Raw genomic sequence first — 21,706 nt, 5'->3', positions numbered from 1 at the left:
GGGACTATATTGTGAGGCGTAATGATACGAGGAGTAAAACGTCCGCGCAGTAACTCCTAAAGGTTATTGACGGAAGTGAGCGAGGGAAGTCTTTAGGAGTTACTGCGCGGACGTTTTGCTCCTCGTATCATTACGCCTCACAATATAGTCCCCCTTTTTATTTGCTTATAAAATCGACATGCTACATTTCTGTGTGTAAATATACTTCGCATGAAAACACTTCACGTAACTTTATTTAAATAGGGAACACGTGGAAGAGCTTGGTAGCTTCTATCGTGAGCTTTTTTGGAGCTATGTGACATGTGGGAGAGGCTGCGTATGTGTGAGCGCACGGACAAAGACCAGACGGGGATATATTAACTCGGCTAAGGTTAGGTAAGAGCATATCTCAGTATGTAAAAACGGTGGCCTATTCCTTTAAACAGTCTAATATTAATAAGACGGTGAAAAAGTGGGACAAATCAGTGGTCTTAGAGAAATCCGAGGGCAAGTAAGTAGTTGGCATAGCTCAGTCCGCTGCAGACGCCACACAGAAAATCAAATCCAAATGCAGCAAACCCTTGGGCCTCAGTTAAAGGACTTGAGTCTGGGACCTTGTTGCTGTGAGGCGACAGTGCCAAATATAAAGTCACAGATGGTTAGCACATGAGGAGACGAAACCTGTTTTTAAGTCTAGATTCTTATTTTTCCAAGATTATTTCAGTTTGGTAATATATTGATTGGGTAATGTTAGCGTAAACAAGCACCAAAACCCACATTTGCTTTGTCCTCCTTTTTCCTTCATTTGTGGGGAAAACAGTGAGCATCTAATTATAAAGAATTTGTATCACTTTCATGAACTTGCAGGAGACCTGAAATATATAAGAATATAAAAGCTACAGGTATGTCAGGAAAGTTACAAATGAGTTTGAATTTAGTAGCTTTCTCTTTCATTGTTTGAATAATCAAGTATGGGGCCTTTAATGTTGGGATTTGGTATACGCGTTTGTTATTTTCTTTGTTGGGATTGTCTAGGGCTCTATATTTTTTACTTTGCCCAGTGGTGCTTTATGGGAGCACAGACACAGAATGGGCCAAATAGTCACCAATATGTTGTCTATCCCTGTCTTTGTGTGTTCATGTCTATGCTCACTAAAGCTTCATCCAAAACACCACAGAGGAGCATCTCAAGCACAGGTCCAGACCCAGGTCAGACCCATTCAAGGCCCAGGCTCAGCTCCTGGCTCAGACCCGGCGCAGACTGGGTCTTTGACAGAGGCAGAGTCTCAGAGGCGGAGCAATCCTCCAGAGACTTTGTGCTGATTATAAAGACTGAAACCCATTCTCCGTTGGCTCCCTATTCACCTGCCCAGGTGAGGCTGAGAGACTTTCTTCTTTTCTTTCGTTTTAGATCCAGTTTTTAACAATGATCTGGAACGGAGCTTTAAACAGAGGTCAAACATTTGATTTTCCATGTCTTTGCTTCTTTTTCATCCTTATTTAGCCTGGCAGGACTTGGACCAACATCTACTACTGTCCAACTTCAGTCCTGGTTCAGTCCTGGTTTAGCCCTGGTTCAGTCTTGGTTCAGTCCTGGTTTAGCCCTGGTTCAGTCTTGGTTCAGTCCTGGTTTAGCCCTGGTTCAGTCCTGGTTTAGCCCTGGTTCAGTCCTGGTTTAGCCCTGGTTTAGTCCTGGTTCAGTCTTGGTTCAGTCCTGGTTTAGCCCTGGTTCAGTCTTGGTTCAGTCATGGTTCAGTCTTGGTTCAGTCTTGGTTTAGCCCTGGTTCAGTCTTGGTTCAGTCTTGGTTTAGCCCTGGTTTAGCCCTGGTTCAGTCTTGGTTCAGTCTTGGTTCAGTCTTGGTTCAGTCCTGGTTTAGCCCTGGTTCAGTCTTGGTTCAGTCCTGGTTTAGCCCTGGTTTAGCCCTGGTTCAGTCTTGGTTCAGTCCTGGTTTAGCCCTGGTTCAGTCTTGGTTAAGTCTTGGTTCAGTCTTGGTTCAGTCTTGGTTCAGTCTTGGTTCAGTCTTGGTTCAGTCCTGGTTTAGCCCTGGTTCAGTCTTGGTTCAGTCCTGGTTTAGCCCTGGTTTAGCCCTGGTTCAGTCTTGGTTCAGTCCTGGTTTAGCCCTGGTTCAGTCTTGGTTCAGTCTTGGTTTAGCCCTGGTTTAGCCCTGGTTCAGTCTTGGTTCAGTCTTGGTTCAGTCTTGGTTTAGCCCTGGTTTAGCCCTGGTTCAGTCTTGGTTCAGTCCTGGTTTAGCCCTGGTTTAGCCCTGGTTCAGTCTTGGTTCAGTCCTGGTTTAGCCCTGGTTCAGTCTTGGTTAAGTCTTGGTTTAGCCCTGGTTCAGTCTTGGTTCAGTCTTGGTTCAGTCCTGGTTTAGCCCTGGTTCAGTCTTGGTTCAGTCCTGGTTTAGCCCTGGTTCAGTCTTGGTTCAGTCCTGGTTTAGCCCTGGTTCAGTCTTGGTTCAGTCCTGGTTTAGCCCTGGTTCAGTCCTGGTTTAGCCCTGGTTAAGTCTTGGTTCAGTCTTGGTTTAGTCCTGGTTCAGTCTTGGTTTAGCCCCGGTTCAGTCCTGGTTCAGTCCTGGTTTAGCCCTGGTTCAGTCTTGGTTCAGTCTTGGTTTAGTCCTGGTTCAGTCCTGGTTTAGCCCTGGTTTAGTCCTGGTTCAGTCTTGGTTCAGTCCTGGTTTAGCCCTGGTTTAGCCCTGGTTCAGTCCTGGTTCAGTCCTGGTTCAGTCTTGGTTCAGTCCTGGTTCAGTCTTGGTTCAGTCTTGGTTCAGTCTTGGTTCAGTCCTGGTTCAGTCCTGGTTCAGTCTTGGTTTAGTCCTGGTTCAGTCTTGGTTCAGTCCTGGTTCAGTCCTGGTTCAGTCTTGGTTCAGTCCTGGTTCAGTCCTGGTTCAGTCTTGGTTTAGTCCTGGTTCAGTCTTGGTTCAGTCCTGGTTCAGTCCTGGTTCAGTCCTGGTTTAGCCCTGGTTTACCTGGTTCAGTCCTGGTTCAGTCCTGGTTCAGTCCTGGTTTAGCCCTGGTTTACCTGGTTCAGTCCTGGTTCAGTCCTGGTTCAGTCATGTTTGAAGTTGTTTCCAGCGTCAGCTCCAGCACATTGTTTATTATTTATTATTACACTTGACTTTAGCAACACTTCACAGATCAGAACTCAATCTTAAATCACACATTTTGCAGGGATTTGCTTGAAAAGAACTGCATCTTTGTCCGTCTGTTTTATGCAATTTTGTGCAAATGTGCAGTGTTGTGTCCTGGGAATCTTCTCAAGATCCTGCTTCCTTCTCTAATACCTGATACAAGTTGCATATTGAACAAATGCATTTGAAGATTTCATGGGTGACCTGAGAAATGTGCGAAAGCAACAGAGAAAACTTGAATATACAAGATGGTGCAGTGTACTGAGCTGCCCTCAGATTAAACGTTCATTTGTGACTCTGCATGAAGCTGTGTCAGTCCTCTGCAGTCATGAAGGGCTTCCTGGGATAGTTTGTGTCCCTGTGTTTAGAGAAATGCACTAAAGATATATGTGTTGCAAAAATAGCGTAAGCACTCATTACAGTATATCCAGAAGACTTCTGTCATCAGCACTTACATAAATACAAGAGGAATAAAAGAACACAATATTGTACTTTAAATAATTGCATGAGACATTTTGTGGGGATGAGTAAAATCATCTTAGATCAGTTCAGTTCAGTTTATTAGCCATTTGCAGTATAAAAACACATTGGAGAAGAGTGTACAAGGGGCTCAAGTGCACTGTCAACATTTAAAAGGACATTACATGACATCAAAACAAATGCCACATAAAAAAGTCCATACAAGAATGAAAGACCATAAAAAGAATTAAAATGACAATACCCAAGGTAAGGTGAACTTTATTGTCCCCAAGGGAAATGTGTCTTTTGCATTTGACCCATCCTTCAATTCCACCGTCGACCAAAGTGCTTCACAATAACATCATGTCTTGATAGAAAATACAAATACGCTGGGCAATGCCACGCCCGGGTACCCACCTCCAGATGTGGAGCCAGGTTGATGGTCAGTATCCCCTGGCTGGAGGATTCACCTATTGTACATGTTTTTAGTGGTAGGGGAAACCGGAGTACCCGGAGAAACCTGCACAGACACAGGTAGAACATGAAAACACCACACACAACGGCCCCGTCCAGGAGGGAATCGAACCCAGGACTTGCTGTGAAGCATCAGTGCTAGCTGCTACGCCGTTTTTGACTAAAATCACTGTTATTACTGGGAAAATTCACATGAAACACTCAAAGTTCAATGTCTTCTCTGTCAGCATGTATAAACTAAGGTCCAATTATTTTCCCTGAAAGAGAAAACATGAGCGTGATGTTGGCCAGCAGAAAAGGCCCGTGCATCGTTTGTTCAATCTCCTCTCAATTTGAAATTAAATTACCCAGAAACGTCTGCTATGAGCATTTTTCGTTTCATGCAATGAAACAAAATAAGTATAAATATATAAAATCCACATAAAGACAGTCTGGAATTGTGGTAATAGGATGCAATTTCCAAATCGAGACTGGAGGCGGGGCTAATGATCACAGTTTGAACGAGAGAACCAATCAAACACAAAGCGACTTACGCTTTACGTTCACGTTCTCTGCCATGATTGTTTGTATCCACACGTGCAGTGGAGTAAATGTTCCGGTCAAAGTCCTCTGAGCAGCTTCTGCTGTGGCTTTAAGGACAAGTCCAGCTCATTTAAAACAGAAGAAAGGGCACTGGTAAAAGATCGCTGTGTCGTGGCCGCCATCTTCACTGTTTTGGTTGCGACCCGGAGGAGCACTGGTTGATGGGAAATCCTAGCACGGAAGATGATGCACCACTAACTCCCGCCTCCCTGATTGGCTCGTCTTGGTTTTGCCAGAGTCAGCGAGATTCAAATTGCACAATTCCAGACTGTATCCCCATGTATCTCTTAACATGGACGATCAGTCTGGCTCGTGCCAGGCTAACTCAAAATGGCACGTATTTTAAAATTTCAATATGATACTAAAACGGAAAGATGTACATTTAAATCCGAGGCTTAGAACATGACTATTGTTGTTTCAACGATTTGCGTAAAGCCTGAAGTTCATCTGTCTCATAAGGTCCGACCTGAAGCACAGGGCTTGTCTGTTTGTTTGTATACTTTATTGTCCCCGTAGGGCAATTTGTCCTCTGCATTTAACCCATCCTTCGATGCCACTGGGGCAGCCCGTAAGGAGCGGGGACCCATCTCCATGATGTGGAGCCAGGCTGATGGTCAGAATCACCTGGCTGGAGGATTCACCTATTGCACATGTTTTTAGTGGTAGGGGAAACCGGAGTACCCGGAGGAAACCTGCGCAGACACGGGGAGAACATGCAAACTCCACACAGAAAGGCCCCGTCCTGGTGGGAATTGAACCCGGGACCTTCTAGCTGTGAAGCGGAGGCTCTAACCGCTGCGCTACCGTGCCGCCCTCTTCAGTGTTCTGAGAGAAAGACATGAAACCAACGCAGAGATTGGAATATGACACCCTCCGAGATGGACCTATAGCGCTTTAGCTACAATTCACACAGAGCTAACTACAGCGCTATGCTGGGTGGTCAGTGCACCCGTAGTTGGAGAGGTATTCCATGCGAGTGGAGGAGGAGGATTGCACGACAAAAACAAAAATAGTCAAAATAGCCTGTGATTTCATTTTTCATTTTCCCGTTTAAATATCATATTCAAATTTTAAAATATGTGCCATTTTGAGTGATTTTGATTCATTGCGTGAAACAAAAAACGCTCATAGCAGACTTGTCTGGGTAATTTTGTGAAAATTGCATTTACATTCATCATTTCTTTCAAAATTCACAGCTATACAACCATGAATGCCCAAAATGGAGTAGGCCGAAGCAACAAAGCTTATATGTGCCTACCCCATATTCAAATCAATATGCATTTACGCACCATAATAAATTATAGTCTACATTATTGACTTTGAATGTAAACTGATCACTAACAAATACTGATGAGGTAAATTTTCTTTTCAGACATTTCTTTCAAAAACTGCATCTCTCCCATAGAGTTGTGTTGAGTTGTGTCCACCTGAGATTATGTCATCATCATATTCTAGAACGCAAGCTATTAACAAACACATTACCCCAAACACTGCAAGTGAATGCCAAATAATGCCAGTGGTTTACAAAGGCCAAATGAACTCCTCCAGGATTTTATTGCAGCGAGCTTGTGATGGTGGATGCTGTGGCAGGAGTGATGGATCTGGTGCTGAGGTAGAGCTACCATGTCGTTGGTGTAACTCTGGTATTGTAGTCTGTGATGATGAATAATGAGTCCAAGGGGAAGCATAAACAAGATGAACAGAAGGGGACCAAGCACCGAGCCTTGAGGTACACCGACTGTTGGTTGATATGAATTGAGATCTATTAGTGATGTAGAAGGTAGACCTGGAGAGAGCTGAACTAGAGAGACTGATATTCTGTTGGCTGTGGAGGATGGCGAGGTGAGTGGTATCAAAGGCAAGTATGAGGAGAATGGAGACTGAACGGGGGTCTGAGGCAAGCAGGAGGTCCCTTTTTACTTTAAGAAGTGCAGTTTCTGTAGCGTGATGAGTGCAGAATCCTGCCTGAAAGGTAAGACGTGAGATTGGAGATGGGGCGAAAATTCTCAGGATTGTTTAGATCCGGTCCAGGGTTTTTGAGTATGGGGAGGCAAGACTTGATCAGTGATGATGGGATGGAGTCCAACAGGCAGGTAGTGAGGTGGTGCGAGGGAGAAGGGATGAGTGTGGTTCATTGTCTGTACCGGAAAAGATGGTCATGGAAAGTTCTTGGTGAATGCTGTCAATGACATCCATTTTGTTGTAATTGTCTTTCACAGACAGACGGCAAACCAACAAATGAAAGCCAAGACGTAAGACTGTCCTCCATCTTGCCTTTCCTATCTAAATTTGAACTTCTCTGGATACTTCCATCAACTCAACTTTTCTTTAATCAACAGTTTCAACAGTTCAAGATGACTTTTTTTTGTGAGGGAGGTGACTGTTATTTGGAATGACAACACAGAAGCCAATACAAGCAGAAACAATGTCCCAAAGCTTTTCTCTTTTAAAATCCAACAAATGTTAGCTTTCAAAATAACATCACACACAAACAGTGGTCAGCTCATCTCATAATTTAGAGTACAGGAACACAGCAGGCCTGAATGAAGACGCAGTTGACAGATCTGATTGTTTTTCTTCACAAACTCCTGGGAACCGTCTGATTGGACACTGACGTTTGTGTGCGTAGAATATTAGCTTTTCTTCCAATATTAGCTATGTTGTTGATGTTGATGGAATTTAAAGCCAGATTATCTTTCTTTCAACGGTTTGAGGCCCAGAAGTCCATTGTTTCTAAAAAAACTTCATCCACTCATTAAAACAAGATACAACTTGTTCAAATTTAAAATGCACAGCTCACTTGGCTCCTCTTCTGCTCAGCTCAAGTGATGGAGAACCTGACGTTGGACAGGGATGTATTGCTCGTGGAGGGTCTGAGGCTCACTCCAAGCTCCTCGTTAGCCGCCTTCGTGCTGCTGCTGCTGATCTACCTCTTCATCCTGGGCTCCAACCTGGGTCTGCTGCTGCTCATCTCAACGGAGAGGAGTCTGAGGCAGCCCATGTACCTGCTCTTCTGCAACATGAGCCTCAACGATGTGTTTGGGGCCACGACAATCATCCCCCGAGTTCTGCAAGACCTGCTGACGGCCCCAGAACAAAGGTGAGGACCCCATGATCTCCCGCCTTCTATAAGACCTGGCCCAGACCACTCAGAGAGAGGCGGGGTGTAGATAATAGGGGTGTAACGCTTCACGGGGATGTATTGAACCGTTTCGGTTCGGCCTGTTCGGTTCGGTCCACTTGCGTACCGTTTCGGTGTATTATTATCATTAAATAATGTACATTCATTATTAGCGTCATCAGGGGCGTAGCACCAAATTCTGGGCCCTGGGTACAAACTATCTTGGTGGACCCCCCCCCCCATATGAAATTCACTTTTCATATTCTATGTTCTTTGACCACATAACAGTGGTTTGGTGGTTTGACAGTGCAGTTCATTTATATTCTATTATAACTTTATTATATATATCTTAACTAAGTGAAAAAATGGATTGGCCAAAAAAGTGCAATTTTGACTTGAAATTGAATCTGATTTGGAGTCAGTTACAGAAATGTAATAACCTTTAATCCTGTAATGACATAGATATTTAGATTAGGAATATGGAATATTCTACTTTCATTGGGCCAACTGAAATGGCTAGTTTTAGGTAGAGCATAATGATTATTAGCAGACCACATTAAACAGGAGGACTGCACCAGGGATATTTGTGCTGAGAATAACACGACTTTAAAATATGCATTAAAATGCTATTTTACAAAAAATATTATACTATATGATGTCTCTGTGGCCACAGGCCTGAACAAAAAACTCAAGGGCTTCAGTCTGATTTAGTCTCACCATATTTGAAGCAAGGCAAGTTTATTTGTAGAGCACAATTCATACACAAGGCAATTCAAAGTGCTTCACAGTTGCATAAATATAAGAAAACAAATACAATCAATAAAACATCAACATAGAATTAATCAATTACTGTAAGAGGCAAGAGTGTAGATAAAATACTTTCAGTTATATGCATTTTTAAGTCTTGTTTTGATTCGCTCTGTCTTGAGCACTATTTTTAAGTCTTGTTTTGACTCGCTCTGTCTTGAGCACTATTTCGCTCTGTCTTGAGCACTATTTTTAAGTCTTGTTTTGACTTGCTCTGTCTTGAGCACTATTTCGCTCTGTCTTGAGCACTATTTTTAAGTCGTGTTTTGACTCGCTCTGTCTTGAGCACTATTTCGCTCTGTCTTGAGCACTATTTTTAAGTCGTGTTTGGACTCGCTCTGTCTTGAGCACTATTTCGCTCTGTCTTGAGCTCTATTTTTAATTCTTGTTGTGACTCGCTCTGTCTTGAGCACCATTTTTAAGTCTTGTTTTGACTCGCTCTGTCTTGAGCACTATTTCGCTCTGTCTTGAGCACTATTTTTCTTGCTCGTTCAAAAGTAAGTTACCTAACCTCTGTTTTTGTCGCTCCTTCTCCTCTGGACATCAATATAAAATTAATCAATTACAGTAAAAGACGAGAGTGCAGATAAAATACTTTCAGTTATATGCACGGGCAAACAGAACTGTTTTCAGCCTGGATTTGAACGTTGTCAGAGTTGAGGCCTGTCTCACATCCTCGTGAAGACTGTTCCAGCTTTTAGCTGCATGAAACTGAAACGCAGCCTCACCGTGTTTATTATTGACTCTGGGAACCACCAGGAGGCCCCTCCCTGAGGTTCTCAGGGCCCGAGATGGTTCATACGGCTGTAACATGTCAGAGATGTACTTTGGTGCTAAACCATGAAATGACTTGTACACAAGCAGAGCTGTTTTAAAGTCTATTCTCTGAGTGACAGGAAGCCAGTGCAGAGACCGGAGCACTGGACTAATATGGTCGTATTTCCTGGTTCTTGTCAGGACTCGAGCAGCAGCGTTCTGGATGTACTGTAGCCTGAAGCCTATACCTTTAAGTGTATTGTCAGTAAATTGTTGTTGTAAAAAGTTACGCTGGAATAGGCAAAAGCACGAGCTCCACCGTTTCAGTAGAACGACATTAACTCGTCTCCAAAGCTGCGCATTTATAATGCATTTCAAATGCGCGCGGCTAATTAGCATCATTAATTCGGCGAAAACGGCGTGCGACCTGTGGCTTTTCTCACTGTATTGGCCTGAGGCTCAATTATAATAAACATGAGGAAAGAGAAACTTTAGAGGTTAAAACGAGGAGAGAAGGTGCTCTGACTCTGACTCTGCACCGCCCACTTCTCAGCGCAGGCTGAGGCAGGACTCACCTCATGTTTAACTGACAAGAAAGTTGCCTCTCAGGTCCGCTAGAACAGGCTCGTGTTAAATAAAAGCACATTAGAGCGAGGCCAGACTAATATCTGTCTTTCCTCATAGCTCTGTGTCATTACACTACAGAGTCCACCTCATCAAAGTCACTGCTGAGTTGAAGCGCACGGTTCTGAACCATGGTGGGCTGAACCATTTGGCACATTTTTAAAGGGGTGTCAGGGCCTTGAGATATTATCAATCATTATTGTTTGTGCAAAAGTCTGTGTAGCAACCATTGTATTTTAGCCCGGTTGTGTTCAGTTCTTATAGTATCAATTATGAGGAAACTTAGAAACTACAATACATAACGCTTTTTGCAGCATTTTTGAGGGCCCCTACCCTGCTCTGGGCCCTGGGTACTCAGTACCCTTTACCCCCCCAGTCCGACGCCCCTGAGCGTCATATTAAGTGCCGCGGAACAAAGTTCCTACGCGAGTTTCCGCACGGACGCTATTGAGTGACGTACATTGAAGCTGCATGAGAGAAACGGCATCATGGCAACAGCGAAAGAGAAGCCAGAGCTTGAAGACCCTCCACATCACTACAGTCTCCTGTTTGGGAACACTTTGTCTTTCCGGTTAAGGCTCATGACGGGGACAGACGAGTGGATAAACAGACGAGTGGATAAATCTAAAGTTGTGCCGACATTGTTCCACGGAGATCGGGTTTGCAGCAGGAAACACATCAAACATGTTAACGCACTTAAAATGGCATCATCCGAGTGTGAAAACCACGTCTACTAAAGAAAAGCAGCCTCGTGCAAACACCGCTAACGTCGGCATCAAACAACCCCTGTCCAGTAGCTCGGATCAGGCAAAAGCATCACGCAGGGTATAGGTGTTTTCATCGCTACGGATTTGCGCCCATATTCAGCTGTTGAAGGCGCTGGCTTTAAGTGTTTGATTAAAAGTCTTGAGCCTCGCTACAATATCCCATCATGTCCGCACGTCAGCCAAAAAGTTATACCATTTCATTATAAGAGTGCAATTTATTTAAAATACCACCCAAATGGGTCGCTTTTATTTATTTTATGCAAAGAAAAAAAGGTTGTTAGTTTATTTGTACCGAAAATCAACCGAACCGAGCCCTCCAAAACTGTGAACCGAACCGAATACAATGTTAGTGTACCGTTACACCCCTAGTAGATGAGACAGTGTGCTCCAGAGCTTTCGCGATGGCGACACTAAACGGAAGAGTTAAACAAGTAGGGTTGAATGAAACGCCTTACTTAGCCTTGATGTGGGAACATTCCTACGGATGGAGGACCATGTGGCGTAAAAGTGTAACGTGTCTCACTACTGCCCCCTCTGTCCCCCACAGGTATGTCTCTTACGGGCTGTGTGCGCTACAGGCCTTCTGCGCTCACTTTCATGCCAGCACAGCGCACACGGTTCTCATGGCCATGGCCTTTGATCGTTATGTGGCCATCGTGAACCCGCTGAAGTACTCTGTCATCATGTCGGGGCGGATGGTGCTCTGCCTCTCCATCGCTGTGTGGGGCGTATGCTTCTTCATGGTCCTCATCCTGGTCCTGCTGTCTGTTCGCCTCTCACGCTGCCGTTCTTTTGTGCCCAACCCGTTCTGCGATAACCCGTCCCTATTCAAACTGTCGTGCGAGTCTTACCTGGCCAACAATGTATACGGCTTGTTGTACACAGTGTTGCTGCTGGGCTCGTCGATCATCAGCGTGGTGATCACGTACCTGCGCATCACTGTGGCGTGCCTAAGCAGCCGCAGCCGTACGCTGAACCGCCGCGCTCTGCAGACCTGTGCCTCACACTTAGCCTCCTACGTCATCATGCAAGTCTTTGGGAACATGATCATCGCGCTGCACCGTTTTCCAGCGCTCTCTGCCCACAGGAAGATGGCCTCCATTCTGCTTCACGTGGTTCCTCCGGCAGTAAATGCGAGCATCTATGGCCTGCAAATCCGAGAGGTGCGTGATCGAATACTTCGCATGTTCTACCGGAGGCACGCCATCAAACCTAGTTAAAGACCACACCGGCTGATGCTGGACATGTGACAAAACACTCTTTTATTGTTGTTCTAATATAGATCCGGAGCATGGAGCATGGCGCTTGTTATCGATCAAGGGTTGGCGAAATGGTCATAATGCACCAATATCGATCTATAATAATAATGTATCGGTTTTATATAGCGCTTTTCTGGACACTCAAAGACGCTTTACTTTGCACTATTCATTCACTCCATACTTGGTGGTGGTAAGCTACTATTGTAGCCACAGCTGCCCTGGGGTAGACTGACGGAAGTGAGGTAACCAGTCTGCGCCATCGGCCCCTCCGACCACCACCAACCACTCACTCACTCACTACATTCACTAGGCTTCCTGGTGTTACTAAACGGTCTCCCATCCAAGTACCGACCAGGCCCTTCCCTGCTGAGCTTCCAGGGTCTGACGGGATTGGGCAGAGCAAAGGCGGTGTGACCTCCACCGGATCTGTTATTGGACCAAAGAATAAAGCTGAGAGTCTGCATATTGATCCCATATCAATCATATAACTGCAGCTTGACCTTTTGATAAACGGATTAAAGGACATTTGGAAATACAATGGGACAGGAAGTGACGAAATTCAGAGTTCAATTAAGACGGAACTAACCTTATGTAAGGATTAAACAACGAGGAGCCGTGCATTCTTGACTCCGCGTCGTGCATTATAACGTCTAATGCGGCTCCTGTGGGTTATTAGCCGGTCACTGAAGGCTGGTCTCAGAGCGAGTCATTCTCCGCAGCTATTACGAGGATCTCAGTCAGGCTCAACGACACAACATCAGCACAGAATCACAACACAACAGGACTAACCCGGAAACACTTTTCCCTGGAAGTAAACACCGATATGCGGCACTCGTGGGCAGGAGTTATTTACCTTTTACAAGGTTTAACCTGAAGCTAAAGCTAGCTAGCTCAACCAGCTCAACTGTTTATGGAAACAGCTGCGGTGGAGTCGCTCACACCTGGGCCCCCCCAACTCAAACTTTTATGTTTGACTTTACTAATCCAGACAAAGATGCTTCAATGCAGGATCATTTTATGTACGCCTGAAAATGATGAATAGCCTTAACCGTTTCCAATAGAAATGTAAAGCTCATATGTTATTAACAGTAGCTAACCTAGCTGCTCACTCTGCTCTACAAACATTTCATACGTTCCTGTCAATTACGCGTTTATCTGTGTCATGCGTTGCTATGGCGATGCCCACAGCGGAGTGATATCCCAGTGATTTAACTACCGGACTACGTGTGCGGTTATACCAAAATAATGCACCAGCCAATCAGAATCGAGTATTCACCCAGACCGTGGTATAATCTCTATGAGTGAATGTCACATAGAAAATACATCTATATCCAATGTATGAGTGAGAAAATTCTTTAATCTAAATAAATACATAAAGTCAAAAGTTTGGAAACACATTTTATGCAATTGCTTAGCTTTATTTTCAATACTATTTCTATTGTGCGATTCTCATTGAAGACATTAAACACAAAGGGTGAAATGCATCTCCAAATATGTTTTATAGTTTTAAATTCTTCAATAGAGCACCCTTTCTATACTTGGCGTTTCCTCCATGAGCTTCACATGTAATGCTTTTCAGCGCCTGCAGCTAAAGAGTTTAAGATGATGAGGTGAGGTGTGACGTGTCCTTCAGGATCAGAGTGGGGCAGGGCACAGAAGGTGGACATGTTGTCTGGGGCCCATTAGGACATATCAACTGGCCTAACAAATGGGGGAAAAATAGTAGTGTATTATTAGTAGTATAGTATTCTTGCCTTGCAGTCACGTGACACATCAATTTCCGGTTATTTAAGTGGTGGTCAGGTTAACAAAAATGGCCGCTGATGAGCGAAGAAAGTGCAACTCTTCCTCCGAGTATGTTCGTGCATTAGATTGTAAAGCACGAGCTCGATACATCGAAAAAGTCAAATTGTGTGATGGTATAGATCCTAATGCGTTATCCAAGAATGATTTGACTTACGAGTTGGCAAAATACCCGCCAGTTCAGTTCCCCGATATCTCAAACTATCTGGTGTTACAAACAAGCTTTTGCACTGCTAAACAAATGAAGGCTTGGAAAAGCATGGATGCCTACAACTTTTTCGTCTGTGGATGGGTTAAGGAAGTCGGAGTTAAGGTCCTGAAAGACAAATCCTGCATCGTAAAGAGCCGTGTAAGTAACGATTAGTGTATGAACTTGTACTTGCTACTTGTGTCCGTGTCAACAAAACGATGCTCCAACATGTTTCTGCTGTGTTCTTTTCAGGTCAAACATTCGCAGTGTTCATCTAAAACGCCAACTCATACCTGGTTGTTGATAAAAGAAGATGGGGATGTAATAACTGCGCATTGTGACTGCATGGCAGGGTAAATAAATTATCCTTCGACGTTAAAGCGTTTGCTAGTGACTGTGTATGCTAGTCAGATTAGGCTAATCAGATCTCAATTCGTGCTTTAATTACGTGTTTGCCTGTTTGTACTAAGCGCATGAAGATAGCAAATTGAATGTAATGTTTTCGTGGCAGTTTGTTTTGATTCTAATGCTTTTGCGCTTTGTGTAACTTCCCTTCTAAATAGCTTAGCCGAGTCGTGTTCACATGTTGGCGCAGTTCTGTACGCCTTGGAGACCGGGGTTAGGATGCGCGAATCTGTGGCGTGTACTGATGAGAAGAGCAAGTGGTTGATGCCAACTCATGTCGATAAAGTAAGTCGTTTCTATGTCAATATGTTTTTATTATAGGGTATACATTCTCTCGTTTTGTCTGTAGCCATTGTGCGGTGATACTCTTGTGTACATTTGGAGGTTTTCGTGCTAGAGCACAACATTTAGCTCTCTAATGTGAAGCCGCTGGAGCCACTAAACTAAACTGCGGCTGATATCGACTTCGACACGGGTCTAGTCTTTCTCAGCCAACCGCTAAATCCTCACGCTACGATTTGTTGGCGTTTTGTTATTACAAACCACCATGATTGGCACAGGCTGTCTCACAAGGGCTGTGTTGATATTAGCTTGCTGGCTATAGCGATCTGACTGTCGTGCGTAATGCATACAATGACACCAGTCAAAAGGAGAGCATGTATAACATATTATATGGCCTTCTCGATCAGAATCATGTTTAGTTTAGTCAGATGAGCAACATAGTCGACGTGAAACCCGGACAATATTATGGTCCGTACAGAAACGACTTCCTGTTGGCGAAAATAAATCAAGCAAATGTGATGATAAAATCATGCTCCAAGCCTGTGCATTCAGGTATAATTTTTCCTTGTGTGCATCAGATTGGAAATTAAAAAAACAACACAATTTTGGGTGATTGAATATATCCTGAAATGAAAAATGCTAACAGCAGCAGACTAATTTTTTTTATTTTTTATTTTCATATTGTTTGAACAATGACATACTGATTCTTTCCCTATGAGACCTTGCTAGAAGAGAAATAGTGAAAAAGATGGGGTGTTTTTTGTCTTATTCATGTAATACCTATTTTTCTATCTGTAGATTCCTGTTGCCCCTGTATCAAGGATTGATTTCGCTTCAGCGAGAGCAAAAAAGCAACGATTGGATGATGCCATCTCCTGCTCTACAACAGAACCCAAAAAGAAGCCTGCCAAATCATGTCCACCTGTGGCTAAAGGCTCTGAGACGTACAAGAAGTTCTTTGAGGAACTTAGCCAGAACTGCCCCAAAAGTGCTGCACTCATTACAAATGAGTCCTTCTATAAAAACTTCATCCCCAAGTCAGCTACAACCATGCTCCCTAAGTCAATCATGGACTGTCGTACTGAGGATACAGTGTCATTATCCGATGGTTACATGGACGAGTTGTGCAAGACCTTCACGCTGCCAGCACTTACAGCCTCACACATAAGCGCAGTTGAGAGAGAGACCCGAAAACAGGCAGGCTCAAGGATTTGGTTCCGACAAAGGGCTGGTCGCATCACAGCGTCCAAACTGAAGCAAGCCCTCCACACTACAGCTGATAAGCCAGCCAAGAGTCTTATCAAGGCTATATGTTATCCGGAGTCGAACAGATTTTCATCATTAGCTACCAGGTATGATTTTCATGTGAACTCAAGCTCTAGGCATATTTCAGGCATGCAGGCTGACAATTTGGTCCATATCTGCTTCTTTATCCCACCCCCTCTGCTCATGTTTGATTATAATAAACTATCTTTGCATATTCATATTTTGGGGGTTTGTGCACTTGACAAGCCTTAAAAGGAAGGCGCTTACTGGGATACATTTCAGTAAAAAGAAATACGTAAACTACAGTTGTATTTATATCCTAAAAATGAATCAAAAATGTTTTCATTCATAGGTATGGGTGCCAGCATGAAGCACAGGCAAGGCGGGAGTATGAGAAGGCGATGGCAGAGTTGCATGATGGGTTCTCCATTGCAGAGAGTGGATTGCACCTGAATGCCAAATGGCCATACATGGGAGCATCCCCTGATGGAATAGTGAATTGTGAATGCCACGGGACTGGAGTTTGTGAAATTAAGGTACAGTGCATGACACATTCATTATAGACCATGTTGGGTAGTAACTGAAAACTTGTATTTAGAATACAAATTTTAAGTTTCTGTGTTTAGGTACAGTTACTCTGTCATTTTAGGGTATTTGGAATACAGTTACTTTCCAAAAAACACAGGGATACATTTCATTACTCAATCCTAAAATAAGCTTCATATCGCATAAAGTAAGAGATAAAATCGACCAAGGAAATGTTGAGCTCCGTACCATTCCCTGTACCAGCGTCACTTATTGACAACCTGCACTAGGACTGTAAACTTTGCACCTCGATATTCTACTTTTTATAGCCTGTTCTAATTTTCATTCTACTTTTTATTTATTCTTATTTCCTTATTGTTATAATTCTGCCCCTTAATACTTTTTTTACTTTTACTCATTGTACTTAAGATACCTCTTTTTTTTTTTAACGATTTAACTTTAGTAAACACATTTCCTGTCTATTTTGCACACCCTGAGTGATCTTATTGATGCCAAATATAACAAGTGAATTTCTCTATTGTGAGATCAATAAAGGATCATCTTATCTTATGTGGCATAACACTATAGTACACTTATACATGCATATAATGCATATCAATACATGTTTTTTCATCATACACTGCATTTATCCTTAAATATAATGTAAATCAACGTGACTGTATTCAGAATACAGTACCGATTGTACAAAATAACGGAATACGTTACAAAACAATGTTTTAAACTAAGTATTTATATTTAACTAAATACAATTTCAAAGTATTCTCAACACTGATTAGACCACCACCTAGTGGTTCTTAAGGGGTTGCCATGAATCTACTAATGCAATGGACAGGGTATATTGTTTTCTCTTTTTGTATTTCAGTGTCCACATTGTTATCAAGACAAGGAGAACCTCTCAGACTGTGCAGGGCAGAAGGGATTTTGTTTGGTGAGAGAAGGAGACGCCGTGAAGCTTGATCGAACACATGCCTACTATTATCAAGTCCAGGCACAGCTGTTTATTTTAGATGCCGACTATTGTGACTTCATTGTATGGAACCAGAAGGATTTTGTTGTGGAAAGGATTGTTCCAGATTTGGCTTTTTGGGGCAATGTTGTTCCTAGGGCTGAGCTTTTTTTTCGTAAGTGCCTACTCCCAGAAATTCTGGGCAAAAGGTTCACAAGGCAAGTCACAGGATCATTGCTATCACAAAACAGATCCCCTCTAGAATGTATAGACAGGCGTTTAGGACAGCAACTTTAATTCTAAATACCTCTTCTTAAAGAATATCCCAGATATAGTTGGTGCCACATTGAGATGTAAAACAGCTTTTGTAATTCATACTTTTTATTTGATTACATTACATTCTACAAGTTTGGTTCTTCCTTGTATCATCATTTTGCATGACCCAGATGCATGTAAAGGTTATAAATTGCACTGATGTGAAACCTTGCATTCAGAAAATATATGTATGTACAAAAAGGAAATTTAATGAAACATTAAAGTCATATAATTGAAATGCTTTGATTTGTTGGGACATTTTTTTACCAATACCAGTAATGATCTAGTAAATGCCTTCTATCTCCAAGCAATAGGATCCTACTCCCTATACCATTATACTGTTAATAACACAAGCCCAAAATTCAATTCTGAAAATCTATTTGCATTCCTACTAACGTGCAGTTTAAAAAAAAAAAAAAAATTTTGTTTCATTAACCTGTTAGGCTAGTATTTACTTATATTTACACTCTCTCACCCTTGAAAGGCAATAAATGGCCCTGGTATTTATTAGATCATTCATGGTATGTAACATATCGAACATATTACATTCATATGCTTTGACTTTTATAATATTTCATTCACTTGGCACTACACTCTCAGATAAATTTGTAAGTGCACAGCAAACAACCCCTATTTTATCTATCACTGCAACGCCATCATCTCCCTCAACTGCCATGTGTTCTAACATCATAGCCCTACTCTGCAGTATCTGGTACTTTCGCCGGACAAGTCCAATGACCCTCTCCACATGGATCCTAACGCTGGCTATTTTACGTGTTTCCTCTACATCACATGATGACAACTGAGATTTTCCTTTAGTGAATGCAGGGATCTTCAAAGCTGCAGAGTAAAAGCCCACACTGTCGGCAATGGTAAACCCACGGTCTGCAAGCACAATGTCCCCTGGTAATAAGTGGTCAAGAAAACCACTTTCCTCAGTGATTTTCTTATCACTAGCTCTGCCTCCCCACGCTTTAGATATAAATGAGACATGTCCTTGCGGTGTAATCCCAATCAAAAATTTGACTGTATTATGGTGTTTATAATTCGACCATGTCTGTGCTCTTGCTAGTAAATTTGAAGGCCTTTCGATAAAGACCTCAAAACAGTCTATGATTACCGCCACCTTTGATCCAAAAGCCTGTCGGAACTCCATGGGCATAGTAGCTTTCAGTGCTTCTCTTTCGGGCCACTCGATCAAAAAATTAAGTCTCCTGTGTAACACAGACAGCACTTTACGAAAAATCCTGCAAGCCGTAGATTCAGATACTTCAAATCTGTAAGCAAGGTCTTTAAGGGGTAGATTCAGTCTTAACCTCATTAGAACCAACATCAGCTGCTTGAACTTGTCCAGGGAAGACAATGCAGTAGTACTTATGTAAGGTTCACAGAGAGATAGCACCTGCATAAGAACTAGAAAGTTAGGTAGTCCTGTGTAAAACTTTGTCTTGTCATTACTTTTCTCGAATGACTCTTTACTGATAGCTGTGTCTAGTGCCTTTGATCGGAGTTCATAAAGTTCACAGTTCAGTCTCTTTAACTCCTCTTCCATGCTCACAATATTATCACCTGTCAAATCTGTCTGGCATGCAACACCGGGGCAAACGTCCTGCGCTGCATTGGTCTCTACATCCTCCGGAATATTTGGAGTCTGATTTTCTGATGTGTCAACTCTCATGAGTTTGTGGAACTCTACCAGGGCCTCAGCACATTCTGAGCGTTTCCTCTTATCGTCTCGAGAGTGAGTTCGCTCATCTCGCCCTACGGTCGCTGCAGTCGGCTGTTTCACTTTCTCGTGGCCAAGTTTCCTTGTAGGAGCCCAGTCTATGTCGCTCTCATCATACAGATTGCCTGGACGGCCTGTTGAGAACATTATTACAGGGGTTAAAATCGTGCTGTTTTGAACGGCTTCTAGCAACAACAACCGCCATCTTGGACGAGTAAACAACAGACAGCTAGCTACGTGTCGTTTAAAAAGCGTTAAATATTTAAATATTTTAATGTATCGTCACATCACTGTTTATAACAATGAAAGGCTCCCTATATAAATTAACGCCAAAGTGATTTACTAACCGTTAACAAAGTGATCGCCACAAACTCTGGCATTCTTTGACTCCGCTCCCTTCGAAGTCAAAGAAATGTTAGCGAGCCACTTTTCTCTGCGTCTTTTCGTGAAATCCTTAGTGCGAGGCCCTTTATTAATCTCGTCACGAGGAACCCTGAAGTATCCTTTATCGGTTTCGCGATTTGACCGGTTAGAACAACCTAAAACACAACACGCAAAAGGCATATTCGAGCGACGTTCGCTAAACACGCTGCTGAAGAACTAGCTCGGCTGACCACCACTTCGTGATACGCATAAGTAATGAGGCGGACGTGACGTCAATTGCAAGTAAAGAATTGTGTAGTCCACCAACACCAGTCTGAGGGCGGGAAAGGAATAGCCTGGTGGTGGTTCTCAAACAGTGGGGCAGGGTCTAAATTGCATTCATTATGTTCCACTTCTCCCCTGCTCCAGTTATTGTGTGCTCGCCCTTCATCGATTAGCCTTGGGGTGTGTGAGAGCCACTTAGCAACATTTTCTTAAAGCCCCAAAAACACTAGCACCAGCTCTGGGCACAGAAATACTGAAGTTTGTTTGGGAAAGGCCATGTAAGCCACACAGGTCAGCGCTCACCAGAACTAAACATACTGGGCTCTTTAGTCTACATGTTAACAGCATCGGTCAGGCCTTCAAGTCTCGTCCAGATGAAACTGCAAACTGATCATGTTTGTGTGTGCATTAAAGCAGGGGCACCTCAGAGTATGTTATAAACACACATAGAGCTGCATTGTCTTCACCTAAATGTTTATTGAGTGATGGAAGATAGAAGAAGAATCCCCACCTCTCACAGCTGTACACGGGCGGGAAACATGCATATCATCCAATCCATTCAACTTTATTTCTATAGTACATTTCATAAACAAGAGATATCATTTCATTGAAAAATCCAGGAGGGATTGGGAGAGCTAAAAACAAATAAGGGCCACAACTAAAAATGTCACAGCTTGACCCTGAAAAATGTAGGAAAAATATGTAATGAAGGTTTTAGTAGCGTTTCAAAAAGATTTTGTATGCCACAGTGTACATACAAAAAGAACAATTTAGTTTTTGTTGCCCACAGACAATGACAAGAACAGGACTGATGAACCACTCTATTAGGGTTTAGTGCCATTACTTTGTAGGTGTTCATGAAAGTTTTAGCAGATTTTCATTGCTTTTTTGTGTTTTTTTGCATTTCTGCCGCAATAATTTGTTTTGATTTGTTAATTTGGTCGGGAAAGGGCATGGTAATGAACACAATTGCCACACATGCATGTAAACGCGCCACGCCGGTGTTCCGGTTCTCGCCGTGACCATGTGACCATGTGAGATAAAAGGCAATAAAGGCTTCAGTCTTACCATATGAGTGCTTTGGCGTCTTTTACACTTTACGCAAAGAATTATAATAAATAGAAAAATCACTCCCCCAACCAGTCTCGACCCACCCCGCTTGTTCGATAAGGTGTGGTTTAGGACACCTGCGCTAACCCCTACACTACAATACCACACCAATATCTGTCTCAACGCCTGTATTTATCAGATATTCTGTACTCATCACAGGAAGCCATGCCATTCCAACGGCCATGTCCAAATGTGACAGTCACCAATTGACATATATATATATATATTTTTAATATATATATATATATATATATATTAACTGTACGACGAGGCTGCGTCCTTTCCTCCATCCATCCATTTTCTTCCGCTTTATCCGGGGCCGGGTCGCGGGGGCAGCAGTCTCAGCAGAGATGCCCAAACTTCCCGATACACACACCTCTCCTCCAGCTGTTCTGGGGGGACCCCGAGGCGACACCAGGCCAGCTCGGAGACATAGTCCCACCAGCGTGTCCTGGGCCTTCCACGAGGCCTTGTCCCACTAGGACATGCCTGGAACACCTCCCGCGGGAGGCG

General features: G+C 43.1%; 1 protein-coding gene across 1 annotated transcript; it reads left to right on the top strand.

Annotated features, from left to right (window-relative positions):
• Positions 1–7,450: 7,450 nt before the first annotated feature.
• LOC306970056 (olfactory receptor 1M1-like) lies at positions 7,451–11,917 on the top strand (the record flags this gene model as incomplete). Its single annotated transcript, XM_079565882.1, has 2 exons — positions 7,451–7,722; positions 11,245–11,917. 2 exons carry the CDS (start codon positions 7,451–7,453, stop codon positions 11,915–11,917), a joined length of 945 nt encoding a protein of 314 aa, XP_079422008.1.
• Positions 11,918–21,706: the final 9,789 nt, after the last annotated feature.

The sequence above is a fragment of the Gobius niger genome, assembly GCF_951799975.1.
Source record: "Gobius niger genome assembly, chromosome: 11".
NCBI classification, from domain to species: domain Eukaryota; kingdom Metazoa; phylum Chordata; class Actinopteri; order Gobiiformes; family Gobiidae; genus Gobius; species Gobius niger.
The sequence above is the reverse complement of the archived record's forward strand: the minus strand, read 5'-3'. Positions and strand labels throughout refer to the sequence as shown.